Below are 17,598 nucleotides of genomic sequence, written 5' to 3'. Positions count from 1 at the left end.
AAAAGGAAAAAATGATACCAAAACACACAAAAAGAAAAAGGGTGAAATTTGCCAAATTTGTCACAAGGCTGACGTGGAACTGTCAAACCAATAACAACTCACCAAGTAAAACACGTACACATCTGCTTTTTGCCGTCTCTCTCATTCATTGTTTTGTTTCATTTTCTCGCTTCGGGCTACTTTCTCTCTCTAGTTCTCTGTTTCTTTTCGAAGAGGAGAAGTGAGGTCAATCGTTTCGTCGCCTTTCTTTCTGGATCTCGTCTTCAGTTAGATCAGTTTTACATTTGGGATTGGGGTTTAATTTTTTTATTTGTTTAGGTGTTTGATGATCTAGGGTTGGGTTGGGTGTGCTTAAAATCGTGAATAGGTGACAAAAGGAAGGGGTAAAAAAAGGGATTGATGGTACTCGTTTTAGGGCAAAATGCAAGGGTATCATGCGTATTCGTCTGCATGGATGGCGAGCTGGTGAAGGGGAAGACCGCCAGAGGAAACGGCACATGTGGACTGTCCCTCCACGTGGCTCCCCGATTTTAGATGCACTTGCTCATGGTGCTGCCTCTCCTCCTTTGTCTTCTTCTCCCAATTCAACTACTTTCTTTTCTCAGGTATTCACTCTGTTGGGTTTTTGGGATTTTCTGGGGCTTCGTTCATTTCTGTGCAAATGTTTGAAATTCTTCTAGTTTTGTCGATTTCCTGTACTTTCTTTTAGATTGTTGATTGATTGCGGTTCCGGTATTATATAAGAGCCTCACGTTTGTAAATTTCGTGGCTGTTGTAAAATTGACGAAATTTTTGAGAATTTGGTGTTAGGGCTTAATTATGAAAATTGAAGGGAGTGAACTGATTATGTAATGATTATATTCAAGCTTTAAGGTTTTTCTTTTTTTGGTGTCTCTGGAGTTTGTTTATAACGAGTAGGCCTCTAATATGTCGGGACTTTGTGGCAGAACTGATCTAATATGATTCATGTTAGGCTGTGCAGTTGACAACAAAACTAAATTTGCAATTCATATTCGGAATATGAATATTTCTTTTCTCTTTTGGACTCTTTTGGATATCTCATTTCATTAACCTTCTTTGGCCCCTGCGTTTTACCATTAATGAGGTCTTCTAATTTGTGTTAAGGTTTTTTTTTTTTCACCTCCTAACTATATCAGTCTCATTTTTGGGTGTCATGGCCTTAAATATTTGGAGGATTTTGTGACAATGTACTGAAAGCTGATTCAAATTACTGTTGTAAGAATTAAATTGTCAGTAGTTAATTTTAACCAGTTCTAATATATGGCTTACTCAATCCAAATATCTTACCTGCTTCTGGTATTCCTTGGATAGACAATGGAAAATAGTGATCAGAGTGGAAAATCACTAAAATAAGGGTGATTCCGAAACAAATACATATGTTCTTTGCCATATATTATGTATATAAGTTAAAGACATGCATGCAACAATACTCTTAATTGCTAGTTGATTTTGATTTTTGATTTTTGATTTTTGATTTTCTAAACTCTTGTTATGTTTTGGGTAACTGGTGCAATAGATAATTGGGACAAGGTTTGACAGGGGATGTAAAGTTTAACAGATCTGTGTGCTGAGGCAGTTCATTATCTTATCTCTGCCTTTCTAGAGAAATCAGGAATGCTTGAATAATTAATGATTGAAGTATTTCAGTTTCTTGCCTCTTTCCACATGATATTCTTGAATAATTTTTTCATGCCTGATTGTGGATAAGTTGCTGCTTCACTGTGACATGATTTTGTTCTTCATGCACCGATCATAGTATATGATGCAACCACAACTGCTTAATAGGGACTGCTTTAATTAGGGAGATTAATTGCATTCATTCCATTTAGAAATATTTGAATCCATGGAAGTTCATGATCATATTTTATTTGATGATAGCTGCTGTTGAATGTTGCTGTTTTAGGGTTTCATAAATGAATGTAATCAGCTTTATTGATAATGAAGATAATACTGATTTTAGGGAAGACGTATCATTATAAAATTTTATGTTTTTGTGTCATTCCAAAGAGTTGGTCAATTGTGGAATTCTCTATTTTTTTTTCTCATGCTGTTAAGTCATTCTTTAGTTCACCAATCCCAAAAATATTATCCACAGGATGGACGCAAAGTCGGTGTTGGTGATTGTGCACTTTTCAAACCTCCCCGGGATTCTCCTCCCTTCATTGGAATAATTCGTTCAGTGACTGCCATTGAAGAGAATAAGTTGACATTAAGTGTAACTTGGCTTTATCGACCTGCTGAAGTAAAACTTGGCAAAGGCCCATTGGAGGCTGCGCCAAACGAAATTTTCTATTCCTTCCATAAGGATGAGATTCCTGCTGCTTCGTTACTGCATCCGTGTAAAGTCGCATTTCTTCCAAAAGGTGTTGAACTTCCATCAGGAATTGGCTCTTTTGTTTGCCGGAAAGTATATGATATTACCAAACAGTGTTTATGGTGGCTAACTGATAAAGACTTTATGACTGTAAGTTTTTTACTTTTATATTTTTCTTTCTAGATACTGTTTCTGGGCTTTTTTCAGGTAATCGATATCTTTTATTTTGCAGGACCGACAGGAAGAAATAGATCAGCTATTGCACAAGACTCGTGTAGAAATGCATGCAACAGTGCCACCAGGTGGTCGTTCCCCAAAGCCTATGAATGGTCCAACTTCAACTTCACAATTAAAGCCTGGTTCTGATGGTGTGCAGAATAGTGCTTCCTCTCATCCACCACAAGTTAAAGGGAAGAAAAGGGAGAGGGGAGATCAGGGCTCTGAGCCTGTTAAACGGGAACGTTCTTCAAGAATGGAGGATGGGGATTCTGGTCACAATAGATCAGATTGTCTAAAATCTGAGATTGCCAAATTTACTGATAAAGGAGGACTTGTAGACTATGATGGCGTAGAGAAATTGGTGCAGCTCATGATGCCTGAGAAAAAAATAGATTTGGTTTGCCGATCAGTGCTTGCTGGTGTGGTGGCTGCGACAGACAAATTGGATTGCCTTAATTGGTTTGTGCAGCTTAAGGGTTTACCTGTTTATGATGAATGGCTTCAAGAGGTCCACAAAGGAAAGATTGGTGATGGTAACAGGCCCAAAGACAGTGATAGATCAATTGAGGAATTTCTCTTAATTTTACTTCGTGCACTTGATAAACTGCCTATAAATCTTCATGCACTACAAATGTGTAACATTGGCAAGTCTGTTAATCATTTGCGTACACACAAGAATTTGGAAATTCAGAAGAAAGCAAGGAGTTTAGTTGACACCTGGAAGAAACGTGTTGAGGCTGAAATGGATGCAAAACCAAATCAGGGTGTCTCCTGGCCAGCTAGACCCAGGCTTCCAGAAGTTACTCCTGGTGGGAACAGACAATCTGGTGGATCCTCTGAGGTTGCTGTAAAGAGCTTGGTGATGCAGCCTACTGCTTCCAAAACTGCTTCAGTCAAGCTTGTACCGGGGGAGACCACTCCAAAGTCAGCATTTGCATCACCGGTGTTTGTGAAATCAGTACCATCACCTACATCAGTGGGCACAAACCTAAAAGATGGACAATCTCGTAATTATGCTGTTGGTGGTACAATTGAACTTCCTTCAAATCTGGCAAAGGATGAGAAAAGCAGTGGTGCTGGTCAATCCCACAACAATAGTCAAATTTGTTCCATTGACCATTCGAAAACTGGGGGATTCTCGGGGAAGGAGGATATTAGGGGCTTTACTGCTGTTTCAGTGACTGCGAATAAGGCCTCAGCTGGTTCTTTGCGGTCTCGAAAATCTGTTAATGGTTTCCAGGGTTCAAATTTTTCAGGGGCTCAAAGAGAAACTGGGTCAAACAGAACTTCCCAGCACAGGAATCAAACTTCAGAAAGACCATCACAATCGAGTTCAACAAGTGAAAAAGCAATTGATGTACCTGTTGTTGAGGGGAGTAACCACAAGCTGATAGTTAAGATCCCTAATCGAGGTCGCAGTCCAGCTCAAAGTGGCAGTGCAGGATCTGTTGAAGACCCTCCAGCCATAAACAGCAGGGTATCTTCTCCTGTGCTTTCAGAGAAGCAGGATCAATTTGATCATAGCCTCAAGGAAAAGAATGATGCACTTGTTGGAGCTGGTGAGGGAGATGGGACACCTTCTATTGCTCCTGATGATGAAGGCTGTCAGATTGGTGATGATGCAAAGGCATTTACTGAAATATTGAAAGATTCTTCTATACCATCAGGAAAAGAACATAAAAATACAAAGTGGCAACAAATTCCTTTCAGTGCTTTGGTTAAGTATTCTGAAGTTGCTGCATCTACCCCAGTTGGGGATGATATTGGAATGAATTTGCTTGCAAGTGTGGCTGCTGGAGAGATGTACAAATCTGATATAATTTCACCGCCTAGTTCTCCACAAAGAAACACTCCTGTACATGAGCAACTCTGTGATGACAATGATTCAAGAGTACAGTCATCTCCGGGAGCTGATCTTTCACAAGAACATAGTCAGTCTATTGATGGTGCTGACGATGAACATGATAAGCAGGTTGATCGTACTTTGCCGGCCAAGAATGCAAATGCTAATGAGGAGAAATCTGCAAGAGATCCAACTGGACATATAAATATTTCTCCAATGGATTTGCCAGAGACTGGAAATTCTTTTCCAGAGAACCATGAGAATTTGAAACAGGAAATAAAGGGGCAGATCTCAGACGCAGCAGCCAAAGATCTTGCGGGAAAGGCAGGTAGTAGAGTGGAAGTAGATGGAATTCCAGGTGCTAAACAAAAGATGAGTAGCTCTTTTTTAACTGTGGATACGATCTCTGAACCTGGTGTAAAAGTTGAGAATGAAGCCCTTGAAGGATCATCATCATATCAAGCTTCAGAAATTGATGGTGAGAATAAGAAAGATGTGAATGATGGATTTAATAGCATACAGACAGAACAAAAACTTTCTCCTGTGGCAAAACACTTTGACTTTGCGAAAGAAATGGATGTGAAAGTGCTGCTTACGTCTAGTGGTAAAGATATAGCTTCTGAAAATGTGGATGAAGTCAAAGCTGAAAATGTTGTTGAAGTTGATGTGACTAATCTAAATGATAGTGAAAAGCTGAAAACTGAATGGAGAAGTAAAGCTCCCATGACTTGCAAGGATGAGAATGAACTGAATTTGGGCTTAGCCGACTCTGTTAACAAGTGTGAGCATGTTGAGGAATCTGTTGAACGCAATGAGGTTAAAGAGCGTCATTGTACTGGTCCAGCTCCTCCAGAGGCATCCCCTGACTTGCAAGGGCAAGAAACAGGACAGCATGTGAAGCTGGGGGAACCTAAGTTGGCTGGGAGTGAGGGAGATGAAGCAGAGGTGTCTTCATCAACCACTGCTGATACATCTTTCTCTGCTGCTGGTGTGACTGACAAAGAAGCAAAAGTTGAATTTGATCTAAATGAAGGTTTTAATGGGGATGATGGAAAAGATGGGGCCCCAGAATGTTCAGGTGCTGTGCAACAGTTGATTAGCCCATTGCCTTTCCCGATTTCTTCTGTCTCTAGTAGCCTTTCGACATCAATTACAGTAGCTGCTGCTGCAAAAGGGCCTTTTGTTCCACCGGAAGATCTTCTGAGGAGTAAAGGGGCACGTGGTTGGAAGGGGTCTGCGGCAACAAGTGCATTTCGTCCAGCTGAACCTAGAAAGGTTCTAGAGATGCCGTTTGGTGCAACTAACATACCTCTTTCTGATGCCACTCCTGGAAAACACAGTCGCCCTCCATTGGATATTGACTTGAATGTACCAGATGAGAGAATATTTGAGGATTTGGCTTCTCGGGGCTCTGCTCAGGATACATTTTCTGTATCTGACCTTACAAATAATCGTGATGTGTCACATGAACAGATGGGTTCTACACCTGCTCGTTGCTCTGGTGGACTTGACCTTGATTTGAATAGAGCTGAGGAGCTTACTGATAATTTCTCAACAAGTAACGGTCATAAAGCAGATTTTCCTGTTCTTCCTGTCACATCATCATCAGGTGGTCTTTTCAATGGTGAAGTGAGTGTTCGCAGGGACTTTGATTTGAATGATGGACCTGTTGTTGATGAGATGAGTATGGAACCAGCATTGTTTAACCAGAACACCAGAAGCATACCACCCCTGTTTAACCAGAACACAAGAAGCATACCACCCCAGCCACCGGTTTCTGGCCTTCGGGTGAATTCTGCAGATTCAGGAAACCTTGCATCACGGTATCCCAGAGGGAACCCTTATTCAACCATCACAGTTCCATCATTGCCTGATAGAGAGCAGCAGCCTTTTCAAATTGTTGCACCAGGGGCACCCCAAAGGATGTTGGCCCCCCCTTCTGGTGGCAACCTGTTTGGTCCTGATATTTACAGGGGGCCAGTATTGTCATCTTCTCCTGCAGTTCCCTTTCCATCTACTCACTTCCAGTATCCTGTCTTTCCCTTTGGAAGCACCTTTCCTCTTCCATCAGCCACTTTCTCTGGTGGTTCAACAACATATGTGGATTCATCATCTGGTGGGAGGCTATGCTTCCCTGCAATCAATTCACAAATATTAGGACCAACAACTGCAATCCCATCTCATTACCAAAGGCCTTATGTAGTTAGCCTCCCTGATGGTAGCAACAGTTCTAATACTGACAGTGGCTGGAAATGGGGAAGACAGGCTCTAGACTTAAATGCAGGGCCTGGAGTCCCAGATATAGAAGGTAGAGATGAGACATCACCTCTTGTGCCAAGGCAACTATCTGTTGCTAGTTCACAGGCCATGGCAGAAGACCAAGCAAGAAGCGTTCTGAAGAGGAAGGAACCTGAAGGAGGATGGGATGGCTACAAGCGACCTTCATGGCAATAGGAATGCATATTTCATCATTTGCTGACCCATGAAATCTTGTAAGTTCTTCATTTATGTTCTCCATGCATGTGCAATATTTTTTTGCCTATTGACAGTGGTCCAACTTAATATGTGACTTTGTGCTGAGTTAGCTAGTATTGGCTCTAAGCTGGATCCCACCTTTAATCAACTAGGAAAGAAATAGGAAATTGATTTTTGAGATGTCTGACTTCTTTTGCCGCCTTCAAATTTAAAATAGACGTGCTTCTCTTCTTTTTTTAGGGGTGAAATATCATTCTTATGTATTGTCTTGTATTCTTGTAGATGCCCTTTGTTCGTAAAATTTTATTTTGGCTCCTATTTGCTTCTTTTAATGTCCTTTTTGTTTTCTCCAGTTCTTCAAGGATGGGCAGTGGCTAACCCCCAGAGGTTGACTAACTTTTGCTCTTGGAGGTTGGGTGGTAAGTGAGTTATTTGATGTTGTCCATAGTCTCCGACCCCCACCCTTCTGCTGTATCAACTTTGTCGTAAAGATCTGTTTGGGTCTACAAGCTGTTTGTTCGTTGAATTTGTTCTGGGTGGTGCAGATCAGCATCCTTCTTGTAGATATTTTAACTGTTGGAAAGCATGCACTGTGCTGCCTAGATATTCAAATTTGGTGCCCAAGAGGTGTTTATGCATCCAGAAAATACTGCTGGACCCAGAGTCACCCTCCTTTTCCAATCCTTATTATGGAGGTTGAGATGATCTGCTTTATGCAGAAAGCCCTTTTGTACTTTGACGTTAATTTATCTTTCTTTGCTTCTTCCCAGTTCGTTTTCTTTTAATCACCTATATATAAGCAGAGTGGTCACTGAATTTTGATACTCAAAGCTTTTCTTGATCTGGCATGGTTTAGTTGCTGTGGTTGATCTTGTATTCTTGTCTTAGCTTATTTTATTTATTAACCCTCATTGTAGTTCATCTACTGTGTTCTAAATATGTGCCCATTTTAGCTATCAGAAATAAGATTGCTTATAATCATCCTGATTACTGACAACATTTCTTTTGTCCAAGCTTGTGCATTTTGTCTGCAAATTGCATCTTTGTTATCATTTTGGATTTGATGGTTGCTATGATTGTCAATGGACTTGCCTGTGAAGATGACTCTGGTAACATGGAGAAATTGAACTACTTGTTATAAAGATTCCCTTTGATAATGTTGTTCAGTTGGGTCCAATTGTCAAAATTTTTTTTAATGCCTAATTTGAAAATTAAACTTTGACGAATATTGATGCTATGTGATATTTTTGGCGTAGTTACTCATGGTATAATGAATTCTATGGTTAAGTTTACTGGATTTTGATTGTTGCTGGTGGTGATGAAGTCTTGATCCTGGAGAAATTTCATAAATGAATGAAATTCAGGTGCGAATTATTGATCTGAAATCTTGGAGAAAGATCAGGTTTGATTTTTCAAATGTTTGCGTTTATTGTTGGTGATCTGTCACTCTTGACACTCCATCATAAGCCATTAATGTAACCTGGTAGACAAACAAAATGTTGTTTTTAAGACCCCACTGGTTCTTGGTATCTGTTTCTCCATAAACCCATCTAGGTTTAGTCATGTTAGATATTGCTTGGCAAAACCAGAATATTGAATGTAGGCTTTGTTCTGATGTCTATTTATGATTTCTTTTTTGTTTTTATTTAGGCATGACCAGGATCACAGAGAGGGGAATCAATGGCAGAGATTGAAATTGAATGATGAAACAAATGAACGGATGTCCCTTTTCTGTTTTTCTGCCACATTTTGCTTGATGGGCAGGATTCTATGTTTAAGGCCACCATAATTTGCTTGGTTCACAATGGATACATTTTGGCACCAAGGACATCACAAATTATACATCTCTTTGTCAGCAAATATTTTTTGCGATGGTGAATATTTGTGGATGGTCTTGATCCTGTTGAAATATGGATACATATGTTCACTGCATGATTATCATAGCAAATGCCTTTTCACTCTAATCTGTCTTTCACCAATAGCAATCCAGACTGCAGAAATGAACAAGTCTCTTGCAACAAACTCAACTTTCATGGTTTGCTACCGTTAACTAAAAACAAGCACAGCTATAATGCAAATTCTCATTAACACAACTGAGCCTTTTAACTCTACAGCAAATTTAACAAACATATACATCAGTGTCTCGATAACATCTTTTCTTCACAACGAATAGATGACACAATTATAAAACGCATGAAACAGCTGCAAAGTGAGTGACATGTCTACCAAACAAACAGAATCTGAGATGGGTTGCATGGATGAAACCGAACAGTGAGGACGCCAACTGCTGCGTGAAGAATCTCGAGGCAGTCATTGGTAGATCGAAACAAGCTAGAAATCAATTCATAATTATTCTGATGATTAACATCTTCATTTCAGACCCACCAGGTTCCTCCCACAAAAGACATTTCTGCAAGTTCAATGATCATTAGGTAATGCCCCCAATAACAAGTACAGTAAAAAAACCCGAATAACAAAGTATATGGAAGCAGAAAAATCTCACCAAATATTTTCTCCATGTTTAAGAAAAGAGGTTCTAAAACATTCATTAGCTGTCTTTCTCATTCCACAATCTTAATACAGGCATTACATATCTAACAGCTGACATATTTATCTTCAATCTATCTACTTTGTTGATAATTATTATGGGTTTAGCCACAAGCATGTATTTTTAACATGGACTTTGCTTATTCCAAGAAGCAGGACAATAAAACTACTATTCCCAGTTCAAAACTGCTATTGCTTGTTATGAAACAATTTGAGACAGAATACGGTAGGAATAGCAAAAGAACAATTTAACTGATATCTGTAGCATTGAAAACAGTGGAAACTTTTACGCACACACAAGACGAGAAAAAACATTGATAAAATGTTAAGAGAATCTTAAACTAACATCTATCTTATTTGAAATTCCCAACAGCATATTAGAATATGATGCAAAAGAGTTATCAAGATGCAAGAACCGAGTCTTAAGGAAGACTGAAATAAAAATACTGACATTAGGCATCCCCGCTGCTGCTTTTTCTTCTTCTCCTTTTGTTTCTGTGGAGGTTTTATAACTACCCTGATTGCTGCATCAAACACTGCCTTCACATTCTGCAATGGAACAAACTCAGGTCATCTGTAACTTAGTATCAACGGTATAATACAGAGGTGTCTTTGGGTAAATTTAATAGAGACTGCCTCCAAAAGCAACCTAAGTGTGTGTTCTAGTTGTCAGGGGAATAAATCCCTGGTCCATGTTTAGGTAGGAAATTTTAAGGCAGGGTACTGGATTTATATTTTTTAAATATTAAATAAGTAAAATATATTATTCAGTCATATTGTCACTGACAGGCCAAAGTTGATCAATTTGTTTAATTTCCCATTTCAATAAGCATGCAATTTATAAATTGATCACCATCATTAGTTCAATATGTGTACCCAACAGCACTGGATCATCATTTGGTACTTTCACAAAAGAAACATCTAAGTTAAATAAATTTAGCCAAGTATTCAATTGGTGTGGAAAAAATACATAGAGCCTTACTAATGGGGATATCAGCATTAAACAAGCAGAGTCAAGATCTTCAAAAACATCCACAAAAGTTGGGAGGATATCAGTTTTAGTGTAATAGCACCATAGCTATGATATTACTCATGGTAAAGACTTTGGCTCAGGAAATATTTTGTCTCAAAGGGACTTAATTTTTCTTTTGAAAATCAGACAAAATGGGCACTGCTGAGTTTTAGCACTAACTTTCCTGCCAAGAATTGACATACCTGCTGAGTTTTTGAGCTGCATTCAATGTAATATGCAGCACCAATCTGTTTACGGAGTTCCTCTCCCTGCTTATATAAGAAAGATTCAACCAAGAACTTAGTGCACCAATTGTAATGTTTCCAAGACAGAGATTAAAGCAAGTGATAAACAAAATCATACTTGTGCAGTGGTTACAGGCACCATTCCTGGGTGATCAGCCGAATAATGTTTATCCTCGCGAAGATCTGCATGTTGTAAACCACACATTTGTTGAGCAAATTAAAGTTGATACAAATAACTGATTTACCATGATAAATAAAGATAAGTGTAAATGCAGCTCATAACTTGTTCCCACCATAATATAGGATGAGAATGCAAAAAATAAATAATAAAGTTAATAGTTATGTAAGGTGCTGCAACTTCTTGTTCATTTTAATTCAATAGACCTAGATAATACTTTTTTTATAGGAAAGTGCAGTACCATCACTTCTTTGTGGGAAGATTTGCCTTAAACTTGGTGAAAAAACTGGAAAAAAAAAAAAAATGGAGTTCCCTACTGAATTGGAACACTCAAAAATAATGTGAAGAGAAAAGAGAATAGAAAATGGTGTTGAGCAGTCAAGAAGCAAATCAGTCCACCTTTGTATACTCACTCAGCAAATTAACTAAATACTAAACGCAGTTCTCACATCTAAATAAGGGAGATGTTTGAATACTAATTGACCACAGAGACTTATCAAAGATGAGAACAAGGAAAAACTTTCGATGAAAAATATTACAAAATTGAGGTCTTCCAGCATTATCGCAAGTGCTTACTCAAATACCTTTGTCCTATGCATCTTGTCCATGATCTAAATTATGCCTCTTGTATAAACCACTTGATTACTTGGAAATAACTTATCATATTTTCTGGGAAAACTAGAGAATTAGTATAATTTGCCTGTAGTACATGTTTGTAGTCTTCATTAATAGTCAGTTTAAGTTGAAACTGTTGATGTCTAAAGCTGTGTGTTTGACAGTCAGTATCCGAAAAGCCTTTATTTAAATAGTAAGAACCTGGACTTTTTCAAATGGTACAGCACCCAATCAAGAGTTTCTTCCTTCAACAGTAGTTAAAAATATCAAAACCTAGATTAAATCACACTACAGAGTGATTGTTGCAGCTTGAACTATGGAGATTGACAAGTTAATACTGTTCAAAAGCCCTGTCTTGGATCACACAATAAGGTCACAAACCTCAACAAATCATCAAAAACTTCACCACACTGTCTTGGATTAATGAAACCCTCTTCCTTTCATGTCTAAGGATGTGTTTGCTGTCAGATAATTTGCCACTAATTGTTTGTTCAGTGTTTCGGTAAACAACACATTTTTCTTCCTCCAGTCCTCAAATGCCTAAAAACTGAATTACCTCCATGCCAGTGCATTTGCTCTTTAACTATGTACATGAAGAAGTGATATAAACAATATTGCTTCAATTTGATATCAATAGTCTTCAGTGCTGCAAGCTTCTTTAGTTGTATTTGTTTCTATTCTACTGCTTCCCTTATAAATTATGGCCAGAATAGTGCATGCTGCTTTAGGAAAAGCATTATTTGTGATTAGGGCAGTTCATGTAGATTGCTAATCTATAAGAACAAATTACTTTATAGGTTCATCATTTGACACTCTTCTATGGACAAGATCACTATGATTTCATCTCCTATGTAAACAAGTAAATTAAAATGACAGACGAGCCATCTCAATATCCCTTGCCGTCAAATATATCCCTGAAACCACTGACATCTGCAGATGGGCAATAATTGGAAAACGGTAAACCCAACTCTATTATCAAATCATTCTTCATCCAAGAAACAAGATGGGATCTATCTACCAAGACATTAATAACAATGAGTGGCACTAAAGGATGATTTATTTTCACAAGCAACTGACAACAACCAGAAATAAGTTACAAATAGCACTGCATTGGGGCAATATTATAGATTTTATGCTTTCTGACTAACCTGATTTGGTTCCAACCAATACAACTGGTACTCCAGGACAGTAATGCTGAAGTTCAGGGATCCACTGAACAGGTAATCACATATTAGAAAACGGCAATACAAGAACATATTCTCAAATGAAACAGAAACAAAATTCAGGTCAATGCACCTTTTTCAGAACATTCTCATAGCTGGCCCGACTAACTAATGAGAAAGCTAAGACAAAAACATCTGCTCCTCTGTAGCTCAAGGGCCTCAACCTGTTGTAATCCTCTTGCCCTATGATATTCATTGAAGCTTACATAACGTAATAAATTGCCTAATTTGGCTGACATGCTATCTTTGCTGTAAAACAATGAAGAAAACTCATGAAGCTGTGACTGGGAATCAGAAAAATCATACCAGCTGTGTCCCAGAGGCCCAAGTTGACAGTAGTGCCTTCAGCTATCACATTTGCACTGAAGTTATCGAACACTGTTGGTATGTAATCCTGAAAAGCACAATAACCATTTAAATTCAAATTATTATAATCTACAAATAAAAAGAGCCAACCAGAACAACGAAAGAATTTCCTTCTCCTTTAATCAGTTTGTCAGAAACAGAAGTAAAGTACACATAAAAGAATGCGTAAATCATCCATGAAAATTTTAAAGGGGAAATAAGTCACAATTAATAGGCCAAAAGGCAAGTTCACACAGAAGCAAATATTTTTAATTGTTATAAAAATAAGTCATGAAAAGCACAGAAAAGCTGCCATCGCCTGAACCCAGATGCATAAAAACACTAAATAATACACCCAAAGAGGGAAAAAAAAAAAAACTGACAAACCCAGATGGATGATGTTGAAGAAGGAAGAGTACATACAGTAGGAAACTTGTTACTTGTATAGCAAATAAGCATGCAAGTTTTGCCAACAGCTCCATCACCAACTGTCACACACTTGATGAACCTTGAACCACTAGAAGCCATTGCAACCAAAAACAAAACAAACCAACAACAAACAAACAAAAAAGAGAAGAAAGAGAGGTCTTTTAAGAGTTAACAGTGCTTGTAAACACTGAAAAAACTTTCCCCACAAGAGAACATAAACAAAACAAAACAAAAGGCAGGATTGTTGGTGGACAAATTTATGACTTCTTTGATTAGTGGTGGATCACATGATTCTCACTCATTTACCATTTCTGTAGCAATTTTCTTTACTTTTTTGGTTTTGTAATTCAAGCCTCAAGATCGGGTTTTTATTGCTTAGACGATTGTTTATTTTGATTTTTGAATTTAACTTTCCTTTTTGTTCAAAGTACATTATATACATATGTATGTATGTATAGGCATTGCATTTATTTTAGTCCCAGAATTAAATTTGAAGGCAGGCTTTTGTAGTTTATACTATAGCCTTTAAGAATTGGACAAAACACTGACCGTCTAACCCCGTGATCGTTTCCCCAGAGTGTGATAAATACAAGCCATCAATTCAGAAATATTAATAACATTTTATATTTTATTTAATTAATTGTCATTTTAATCAGTCATCAAATCAAGGACCACGAACAGGGAAATAACAGGGTAGCTTACAACCACTCACTCTTGTTTGTTTCCTGAGAAAATTGACTTGGAAAAAGAGGTCTTTGTTTATAATAAAAATGGAATCTTTTAGTTAAATATAGAGATGTTGAACCTAACATTAATTCGAAATTATTCCTTTGGGGCCATGGACACTGGAGCTGAATCATTTAATTGTTCCTTCAAGTGGGAATTTAAAGAATTAATCAATTTAGAATTTTTATGATCCAAGATTGAAATATATGTATGAAGATGAAGATATTAAATTGATAAAAAGGAAAAAAAGGGTGGTTGGCTACTCCACTATTTGTGTATAAAGTTGACAGATAAAAGCCAATTCTAAAGCAAGAAAATGGGGCAGGGAGGGACTTGAATTATTGCAGGCTTCAAAAGGCAGAGGAGCTGTTCATTGAAGGTATAAGTAAAAGTTAAGTAACATAATAAAGAAGGATTTGCCAAAAAGATGAAATTAAAATCTTTTTAGACTATTGACAACAAAAGTTGGTGGAGGATTCTTTGATTCTATAGTGCAGTTTCATGTAGGGCAAAGGCTTTTCTCTTTCTTTTGTGCTTATTTGGCACTACCCAGTTGCATTTTGACCATTATTTATCTCTTTTTTAGCAGTTTTTCATTCATCATGAGACTAAGAAACTCTTAACAAACAAGAATGCTTGTGCTACAATTTTTGTTCTTCTTGTTATTAATTCACAAAGGCTCAGCAACACTATAATGGCACCAAATCTAAGGATCTTTGGTGAACATTTAAATGCAATTATAAACAATCTTCCAACCTTAATTTTAGCTTCAAAAGAATATTAGGTGTATTTATAATAAGTACCGATTTTGTGATTAGGTGATTTTAAATTAAGAATAAAATAACACTTAATCATATGATAATAAAGTATTTATTTACCTATTTTATGTATTCAAAGTATATACATATAACATTATTCTTATTCAAATTCGAATTAATTTTAACTTATAACAAGGAAATCCTAATACATAATTAAAAGCCCATTATATTGGCCCAAAATGAATTGTGGGTCATCAGCCCACCCCAACTATTTACAATTTTCTTTCTCTTCTTCCCTCCTCCCAAGTCACTGACTGTAATTAAATTCTTAATTATTTACAATATTCCTTCTCTTCTTCCCTCTTCCCCAAGTCACTGTAATTAAATTCTTCTTTCGAAATCCTTCTTCCTTCCTCTCTCCCTCCTTGCCTCTGTCAACCATATGAATAGATTGGAAATCTTTTCCATTGTTTGAATCTAATTGAATATAACGCTTTACTTGATATCCCAAAATGTCTCAAGTTAAACCTAAACGTGGCCGCAAACCTAAAATCCCCACCACACAAGAAACCCTAGATGCTTCCTCCACCTCCATTATCGCCTCCTCCGCCGTCATGGATGACGTTTTCTCCGTTTCTAATGTTGAAATAATCCCCATCACTAATCCTTCCACCCTCGCCACCGCCACGACGATCGCGACAACCAGTACCAACCACCAGAAGCATCCAGATCACCGTCCTCGCCGAGGCCGTCCCAAGAAAATTCTGAAACGCGAAAACCCGGAGGAGAAACCGCCCCCACTTCCGCCCATTTCCACCTTGGGGGTTTCTTGGCCGTTTGAAAATGGCGGGGATTCTGTTGGAGGGGGGCCCGCCGTGGCCAGAGTCGTACCGGCTATGGACGCTGTTGTGAAGGTGTTTTGTGTCCACACGGAGCCAAATTTTTCGTTGCCGTGGCAGAGGAAGCGACAGTACAGTTCGAGTAGTAGTGGGTTTGTTATTAGTGGTCGGAGGGTGCTGACAAATGCACATTCTGTGGAGCATTACACGCAGGTTAAGCTCAAGAAAAGAGGCTCCGACACTAAGTACTTGGCTACTGTGCTTGCTATTGGGACAGAGTGCGATATTGGTATGGGATGTTTTTTTAGCTTATTTCTGGAAAGTTATCTGTAGTTGAAAGTTGGAAATCTTTCTTAACTAGTTATAGAGTCCGGTGTAGTTGCTTCAGTTTTTATGTTACCTGATCAAAGATAAATTTCGAATCATTGATATCATATATGGGATCCACTTCTTACATATCTTAACATTGGGATCCGCTTTATAGGCCATTCTTTGAATAAAGTTAGTACTTAAGCTATGATGTTATAATTGGGAAATTTATGTGATTAGGATTGTTATATTGTTTGAACAATAGAATTGGTTAGTTTCATTGAGGGCAAGAATTGTTTGGTGAATATTATAAATAGTCTAGAGGAACTAAAATGTGGAAACATGTGATTGTTATGCTTAAAAAGAGGATGGTAGGTTTCATCATTCATGAGTGTATTTTGTGAGATTGAAGTTCTCTTGTTATTACTGAATGTTGTAAATCTTTCTAACTATGTTTGGATGATATTTGGTGTTGAATGTGAGTTTTGGTTTGCAATATGTGGCAGCCATGCTTACAGTCAATGATGATGAATTTTGGGAAGGAGTATCACCTGTGGAGTTTGGAGAATTACCTGCCCTTCAAGATGCTGTAACAGTTGTGGGTTATCCAATTGGAGGAGACACCATTTCTGTGACTAGTGGTGTTGTATCACGTATAGAGATCCTATCTTATGTTCATGGGTCGACTGAGCTCTTGGGACTACAGGTTTTGGGATTACATTTCAGGATATTGGTTGATTTGTTGCCAGCCATCTGAGATATTGTTCTCATATCTGTTCCTGCTCTTGCTTTTGCAGATAGATGCTGCTATAAATTCTGGAAATTCTGGTGGGCCTGCCTTTAATGATAAAGGCAAATGTGTAGGCATTGCGTTTCAGTCTCTTAAGCATGAAGATGTGGAAAATATAGGTTATGTCATACCAACGCCAGTCATTATGCATTTCATCCAGGATTACAAGAAGAATGGAGCATATACAGGTTACTTGGTTACATCCTTGACATGCTTGCTTGTTTTCAGATTTTTCTGGTTTGATTACTGTACTTTTTTTTATATGTAATTAAGTTTAATCTTTAAATTGTTATGGTATATGCTGCTTTAGCATCTCTTGCACTGAATCTTATGCACTTTATTTACACAACATAGGGTTCCCTATTCTTGGAGTTGAGTGGCAGAAAATGGAAAATCCTGATTTGCGTATGGCAATGGGCATGAAACCTGAACAGAAAGGTGTTCGTATCCGAAGAATTGATCCTACTGCACCAGAGTATGAGATTTTGAAACCATCAGATATCATTTTAAGCTTTGATGGGGTTGATATTGCCAATGATGGGAACTGGTAACTGTAGATTTCTCATTATGGTGGTTTGTATTCGATATATGCATATTTATTCTTTTATATGCATGTTCATATCTTAGTTTTGTGTGACAAATTGAAATACTTCCAATCGGTGCTCTTAGTGACTTGGTTCATACCTCCTTGCTTGATGAATTTTCAGTCC

General features: G+C 37.9%; 3 protein-coding genes across 6 annotated transcripts; 2 read left to right on the top strand and 1 right to left on the bottom strand.

Moving 5' to 3' along the window:
* Window positions 1–132: 132 nt before the first annotated feature.
* Window positions 133–8,836, top strand: LOC123207800. Of its 4 annotated transcripts, none has more exons than XR_006500514.1 (5): window positions 133–605; window positions 2,117–2,485; window positions 2,568–6,889; window positions 7,226–7,291; window positions 8,523–8,836. XR_006500514.1 is itself a non-coding variant. In XM_044625275.1 (4 exons), exons 1-3 carry the CDS (start codon window positions 435–437, stop codon window positions 6,849–6,851), a joined length of 4,824 nt encoding a protein of 1,607 aa, XP_044481210.1. In that variant the 5' UTR covers window positions 134–434; the 3' UTR covers window positions 6,852–6,889; window positions 7,226–7,871. The 4 variants fall into 4 exon arrangements, 1 of the variants encoding a protein (XP_044481210.1); XR_006500513.1 differs by lacking the exon at window positions 8,523–8,836 and adding an exon at window positions 7,418–7,871; XR_006500512.1 differs by having other exon boundaries at window positions 134–605; window positions 7,226–7,567.
* A 48-nt stretch (window positions 8,837–8,884) lies between these two features.
* LOC123207803 (rac-like GTP-binding protein ARAC8) lies at window positions 8,885–13,914 on the bottom strand. Its single transcript, XM_044625280.1, has 8 exons — window positions 13,461–13,914; window positions 12,999–13,086; window positions 12,766–12,875; window positions 12,618–12,681; window positions 10,795–10,859; window positions 10,635–10,700; window positions 9,871–9,968; window positions 8,885–9,282 (listed from the first exon to the last, which is right to left on the bottom strand). The coding sequence occupies exons 1-8, from the start codon at window positions 13,563–13,565 to the stop codon at window positions 9,243–9,245; spliced, it is 636 nt and encodes a 211-aa protein (XP_044481215.1). The 5' UTR covers window positions 13,566–13,914; the 3' UTR covers window positions 8,885–9,242.
* Window positions 13,915–15,275: 1,361 nt separating this feature from the next.
* LOC123207807 (protease Do-like 9) lies at window positions 15,276–17,435 on the top strand (the record flags this gene model as incomplete). The annotated part of the gene is made up of 4 exons (XM_044625285.1): window positions 15,276–16,078; window positions 16,605–16,804; window positions 16,896–17,076; window positions 17,243–17,435. Coding segments are annotated over exons 1-4 (1,190 nt in total), but the record flags the coding sequence as incomplete, so codon positions are not given.
* Between the last annotated feature and the right edge of the window lie 163 nt (window positions 17,436–17,598).

Source organism: Mangifera indica, unplaced genomic scaffold (assembly GCF_011075055.1).
Source record: "Mangifera indica cultivar Alphonso unplaced genomic scaffold, CATAS_Mindica_2.1 Un_0105, whole genome shotgun sequence".
In the NCBI taxonomy this organism is placed as follows: domain Eukaryota; kingdom Viridiplantae; phylum Streptophyta; class Magnoliopsida; order Sapindales; family Anacardiaceae; genus Mangifera; species Mangifera indica.
The sequence above is the reverse complement of the archived record's forward strand: the minus strand, read 5'-3'. Positions and strand labels throughout refer to the sequence as shown.